This window comes from Nanorana parkeri, unplaced genomic scaffold, assembly GCF_000935625.1.
Source record: "Nanorana parkeri isolate BGI_ZX_2015 unplaced genomic scaffold, ASM93562v1 scaffold254, whole genome shotgun sequence".
Classification (NCBI taxonomy): Eukaryota; Metazoa; Chordata; class Amphibia; order Anura; family Dicroglossidae; genus Nanorana; species Nanorana parkeri.
In genome coordinates, this window is record NW_017306522.1 from 331,721 (window position 1) to 338,439 (window position 6,719).

At 40.8% G+C, this 6,719-nt stretch overlaps 1 protein-coding gene across 1 annotated transcript in view; it reads right to left on the reverse strand.

The window, feature by feature from the left end:
* PIWIL4 (piwi like RNA-mediated gene silencing 4) overlaps positions 1 to 5,389 on the reverse strand; it is a 138,498-nt gene extending 133,109 nt beyond the window's left edge. The window contains exons 1-3 of the mRNA XM_018556805.1: positions 5,298 to 5,389; positions 5,063 to 5,099; positions 1,999 to 2,041 (exon numbers count right to left, since the gene is read on the reverse strand). Of these exons, the coding sequence (XP_018412307.1) occupies positions 1,999 to 2,041; positions 5,063 to 5,099; positions 5,298 to 5,389 (172 nt within the window). The remainder of the gene's footprint in view (positions 1 to 1,998; positions 2,042 to 5,062; positions 5,100 to 5,297) is intronic.
* Between the last annotated feature and the right edge of the window lie 1,330 nt (positions 5,390 to 6,719).

The following is a 6,719-nucleotide window of genomic DNA, read 5'->3' on the forward strand; positions in this document are numbered from 1 at the left end:
CATACGAAAACTTACCTTTGATGTCCGGCATCGCTCCCTCTCCTCCTTGCGGTCTGTGTTCGGCTTCCGTTCTGAGGCACGCGCAACTCTTACAGGTACGAGGACTACATGACCCACAATACATTGTATTTTTTCTTCTACTGCGCCGCGGCTCTACTGTGCGGCAGCTATACTCCGGGCACGCGGCGGCTGTACTATGTTCTCCTCAGCATGTAATGATATGAAGATTTAAAAGAAAAAGCAGCAAAGAGAAGGGAAACTACCATGGATTAAAGTAAGTCACACATTACAGCATTGTTTTATTTAAAAGCATCTGAGGTAATGTCACTTTAATATTAGAGGAAGCACTAAAGCGCAATTATTGCGTTTAGGCTTTAGTGAGTCACTGACCTGACAAAAACATGTAGATTGTCAGTTCTTCCTGACTGCAAGCCACGTTATTTCTATTCCAGCATTTAAAACTCTTTTACAATTTATTGCACTGGTGTCGTTTATTACTTTAAGGTCATTAAACCCTTGTATGTTTTTGCATATATCTACTGCTAGCAAAAAACAAAACACTTTTTCAAACCCGCTTACCTTTGTCTCCACCACGCGCTCCCATCCGAAAATTCCTCGGACGGCCGCAAAGGATTTTGGGGCGGGTGCATGCGCAGTACGGATGTTCGGCCGGGAGACAAGGAGAGACAGAGGGTAAGTATATGGAGCAGTGTGCACCTGCACAGACTCAGCAGGACAGCAGAGAAGAGGAGGACAGAGGAGTCAGCGCTTGATCGGAAACCCGCACCAGCGCTGAAGGGACAGCTAAAAACTACAGGAAAGAAGATCGGATTTAGAGACATCATTTAAGGTAAGTCCCTACAGCAGGATTGGGAAGGGGAGTTTGACTTTAATGTCACTTTTAGCTTTTTGTAGTTGCACCAGAATGAAAGGAGTGACACATCCCCTCTAATCCATGTAAGTAAATAGGTAGAAGGTCTAATTCTTTCTACAAAAGCCCTGAAGTAAAATTGTTACATAGTATTTCAGGTTGAATAAAGACACAGGCCCATCAAGTCCAACCTATTGCATGTATGCATGTGATTCTGCATGTGTATGAGTCTTTGTGTGATCTTGTTCTTAAGTGTACCTGTACCCCTGTATGTTACGGTCTCTAAGGAAATCGTCCAAACGCTTTTTGAATGATTCCACACTCTCAGCAATAGGTTGGACTTGATGGGCCTGTGTCTTTATTCAACCTGAAATACTATGTAACAATTTTACTTCAGGGCTTTTGTAGAAAGAATTAGACCTCCTAACTATTTACTTACATGGATTAGAGGGGATGTGTCACTCCTTTCATTCTGGTGCAACTACAAAAAGCTAAAAGTGACATTAAGTCAAACTCCCCCCCCCTGCTTGCAGCAGAGAGTTCCAGACCTTAACCGCTCTAACTGTGAAGAATCCCCTACGCGCCTTGTCGCGAAATCTCTTCTCTACCAATTTTAGGTGGTGGCCTCTAGTCTTTGTTTTGGAGTTTACCGTGAAAGGTTTATTGCTGATGTTGCTATCACCATTGAACATCTCGTACATCATAATCATGTCCACTCCAGATGAGGCCGAACCAGAGATCTATAAAGTGGCAAAATTATAGATTTGTCTCCACAGTACATTCCCTTTTTAATATAAGACAGAACTCTGCTCACTTTGTTTGCAGCAGCCTGGCATTGCAAGCTAATATTCAATCTGTGGTCTACAATAGCATGCAATGCCAGGCTGCTGCAAACAAAGCGAGCTGTATTGCGGGACGCAGGAGAACTAATACGCACAGCATTTTCATATATGAAGCAGGATCTTTAAAAATACAACTATCTGAGTGGCAGAAAGCAAAGACTACTGGCAAGTGTGTGCTTTTCATTGCCTGTAGAATTGTGCCAGCGGAAAGATACCTTTGGTCACTCTCAACAATCATTTTCTACTTCTTGCTGTAAGAAAGAAAAACAAATGTATAAAACTTACTTATGTTAGATTCACTGAAGCTGTCGTCATCCTCAGAAAGGCTCTAGAAAAACAGTTGCAAGAAATCAGTTAAAGCAAGAACAAGAATTACTGTACATATCAATAGGCATAATATATAGTATCAACATACCACTGAAAAAAAAATCCACCTTAAAGTAAGCATGGAATCCATTTCAGTGGAGCCCGGGATACACAGCATTCAGGGGGGTGAAGGGTTGCAAAAAAAATAATGGTATTAAGTAGAGGTGCACCGAAATGAAAATTTCAAAACTGAAATTATACCAAAATGAAAAAAAAAGTCAGGCTGAAGCCAAAAATGTTTTTTATTTTAACTTTTTCAATTGTTTTTAAATATTTTATTTTTATAAAATATTTTACTTTACTTTGAGGGGCTTTGGGGAAATATTAGGGGTCTAAACAGACCCCTGATATTTCCCTTTTAAAATAGAAAAAGATTGAGAACAGAGTCCTCAATCTCTTTTTCTGCATCCCCTGTTATAAATGAACAGGAATCCTCTATACTGAGTGTTCCAGATCATTCATAACAGAGTATGTTTACTATATCCGCAATCATGAATGAACAGGAGGTGATAGAGATCACTTCACATTCATTCATAATTGAGGATATACAGGGTTATTCACAAAGGGGTGAAGGCTTTGGAGAAGGCAGGAGAAGTGAACAAATGGATAAATTCACTCACTACCTCTGCTGAATGTCTTTGGGTACAGTGTTGCATGATTGTAATTGCCAGCCAAACTATAACAGCACTAAAAAATGAAAACTGGCCTGGTAATAAAGGGGTGTATACAGGCTGGTACAGTTAAAGCAGACCTTTACTCATATCTTTAAAATAACAACAAACGTGCCTTTAGAAATGTTTAGTAATGACAATCTACAAACACATACTTCTAGGTAATTGCCGGCTTTTTATTCTTTGCATTCCTTATTTCTCTGTTCTTTCCCAGTCTTCTGACAGTGGCCATTTTAACTAAGGGCAGATTACTAGATCTCCCTTTACTTCCTGGATTTCTGGCACATGTGACCATGCACATCATCTCAGGGGAGGGGAAATCCCTTTCACTGAGATCTCATGAGATTTCCCAGCAATGCTCTGCTGATTTAAGCTTCCCAGGATGCAATGCTTGGGCACGATTACAATATTTGTGCCAAAGTGGACCAGGGAGTGGATAAACTGTAAGTGAATCAAAAATATGTTTGTTTAACTAATGAATGTAAGATCATTTTAAATCAGCATGCAGAGCTGAATGCTGATGTGATTTGTAGTGAAGGCGGTAAAGGTCCGCTTTAATTCTATTAACTGTATATAGTTTAAACCAATAGACACTAGGCAAAAGATAACCTGATATGGACATGATGACAAATATTATTTAGGCATTATTTTCTATATATAATCAGAGTCACTGCAAACTCCAACTTTAATTTATCAATATAAACTAAGCTAGTTTGGTAACCAAAACAATCTGATGTAATCGTCAAAACGCAAAGGGTGCGACTGTACAATCACATCCTCTTTCCATCATTTTGGCTGGAGTTGGGTTTTAAATACGATTGCTGTAGGAGAAGGGGTCACTGTGTTTTTTTCCTTTGACAGAGAATGGAAGGCCTTTGATTGACAGTGATTCTAAAGGTACTGAAGCCAAAGGATCAACATGTCAAGTAACTATCACTTTAAAAGAAAAGCCAACAATGGCAGCTCTACATGTTACACCTATAACAGGTTTCTTTTAAGATAGCCAGTGTATGTCCCAAATAAAACTGAGTTTATAATATAGAGAAATACAAAGAAATACAGAGAACAAAAATATTTTTCTATAAGATATATTATGTTGACTCTTTTCAGCTTCATGTAGCCCTGAAATTCCAAGTTGCCAGGGCTCCTTTGAACATAATGAGCATTTAAGGTTTGAAAAGAGGTACTTTAATCCTCTAAGAGGGGCGTTTTAGTCAGGGATGTCTATTTTTAGATCCACCTGTTCACCTGTTTTGAGAAAAACCTTTCCTTGGGTTGTGTAATTTAGCTGTAGAATGAAAGAGCTAGATCTATTCTGCCACAAAAATGAAGCCAAGACTGTTGTCACAATTGCCTTGAAGAATGGGACCTTATAGGGCCCAGAAATGTTCTAATTCCATTCTATGGTGACTTCTTTAATAAAGTCTGATGAAGAAAGAAAAAGCATGCTGTTGATGTAATTTACTAAAACCAGACAGGGCATTCATAACGTCAAAGTAAAGAAATGCCGCATATCCAAGTCTATCGTATTCAAAATCAATTCAGTTATGACAATATTAAATTAAAATGGCCTTTTCCCCTAACCCCATTGTTGCCAGCACAAGGGGAGGGGAGGGTCCTTTGTCCGGTTAGGTACTCCAAGAAACAGATTTTACACGCAATTCTATGGGGTGCGGAATTCCTATTGCCCGATGCCCAGAACATGCAGCTCAGGGCACCGGGCGGGTAGCTTTTTTGTACATTTAGCCCTGCTTCGGGCACGCAGGTCTAAATGTAGAACAGGGGAAGCCGGCGCTCGTTTTTCTACAAGTGCTCTGCCCAGATCACTTGTAGAGCAGCCTAGGTAAACAAATAAATAAATTAAAAAGTAATTAAAAAATGCAAAATAATAAAATTAAAAAGTGAGGAAAAGGTAAAAAAAATAAAATAAATACAAATTAAAATAAAAACCAACCCCACCATCTGCATGTGAATAAATGCACGTGTAGGGCATTGTGTGTGTGCGCTGAGTGCTGCCCCCATTCCACTGTGTGCCTTATTGTGGTAGCCGGGCAGCTCTAACACGCAATGAGTCCACAAAACTGGAATCAGCCCATTCTTCTTCATATTCTATCTCAGCAAGTGCAACAGCAGGCAGAGAAAAGTCTAAGGGGGTAGGAGAGGGGGCCCACTTGCACCTTCTGAGGTCTGCGGACTCAGAACATACATTTTCCCTATGAATTTAAATATTACTAAAGCAAACTCCTCTCTGGATAGCAGGGTAAAAGAGGGAGCCATGTGATCTGATCTGCCATATGCCCAAAAGTACTCACATCCTGTGGAGTGAAGAAGGTGTCCTGTGTCCAGAAACTTGGAGGCACAAAGTGACCAAGGAGTAGGCAAAGCAGTGCAGTACAGGTATTCCTCACTTAACAAACAAGTTTCGTTCCTACGACCAGGTCGTTAAACGAATTGGTCATTAAGTGAGGAACTCTATACAGTACTGTATAGCGTTGCAAATGTACAGTACTGAACAGTGTACTGTACATCGGGCAATGAAATACTTACCGAGACACGCAGTGAACAACGGAGTACATCACTTCCGCCGGCGAGACGTCACACTGTCGCTGCCACCGTACGTAAGGTCGGAGGTCGGTCATAAGTGCGAGTGGTCGCAAAACAGGTAAGTCGGTAAGTGAGGAATGTCTGTAATACAGACTGATCTACTTGCTGTATCTGTGCAGAGTCACAGCAGCAGAAGAGTGCCACATGCACAGTACTGTACATGCAAGGCAGACAGGGCAGACACAGAAAACAGCCCCTAAGCTGCAAGGGAACAGAAAAAGTGTGCCAAGATTTAAAATTTAAGATGCAAAATGCGGCTGGATGCTACAACGCAGGAAAAGAAGCAACGCATCAGTTATAACCCTTTAGGGACCAGAGCAGCTGCCCTAGTTACATTCCGGCTAGAATATTAGCCACAAACGTGCAGAATCCGTGCGTATGTTAACCAGTTGACATCCGCGGTGTTAAACCCCCTTCCCATCCAGGCCATTTTTCAGTATTCAGCGCTGCGGTACTTTAACTGACATTTATTCCGTCATGCAGCGCTGTACTGAAATGAATTTTATACCCTTTTTTGGGGACAGATAGAGCTTTCTTTTGGTGGTATTTATTCACCACTGGGGGTTTTATTTTTTTACTATATTAAGGAAAAATTACCGAAATTTAAAAAAAAAAACAGTTTCCCCTATATTAAATGATAAAACATTTATTATTACCCAATTTTTTGGTAAAATATAAAAGATGGGGTCACGTCGGGTAAAAAGACACTAAACATGTCAAGCCTTAAAATTGCGTGCGCGCGCGAAACCTCAAAAAACGATAATACCCAAAATTGGCCATAGGCGACGCTTTAAAAGCTGTTACCGCTCATCAGTTTAGTGTTATCAGTGATTGATGGCCCTAAAATGATTGCTCTCACTGCGACGTTCGCGGCGATATGTAACATGTGTAGCGCAATTGTAATTTTTGCGCGCTGGGGCACCGGACGCGTATTTACGTTTATAGGCGCGTAAACGTGGGGGTGGGGGAGTTAAACATTTTGGGGGGGTTTTTTCCCCTTTTTTTATATGTGACTTTTATTTTATTTTACTTTTTTATGTGTTACTTTTATTTTTTTTTATTTATATTTATTTTTTTGCACTTATTGTTATTGCTATTATATAGGGGGATAACAAACCCCCTATATAATAGCAAAGGCACACTGACAGGTCCTCTTTATGGAGATATTAGGGGTCTCTAGGACCCCTAATATCACCTGTGGACCCCAAAAGAAGCTGATGAAGCAGAGATCTGCTTTATGCCGCGAACGAGCACATATAGGCGATCGGCGGGCTATGGACCCGCTGATCGCCTATATGTGAAACACCCGGTAACGGGTGTGTGCATTGATCGGGACTTTTCTGCCCGTGCGTGCCCACTAGGGGG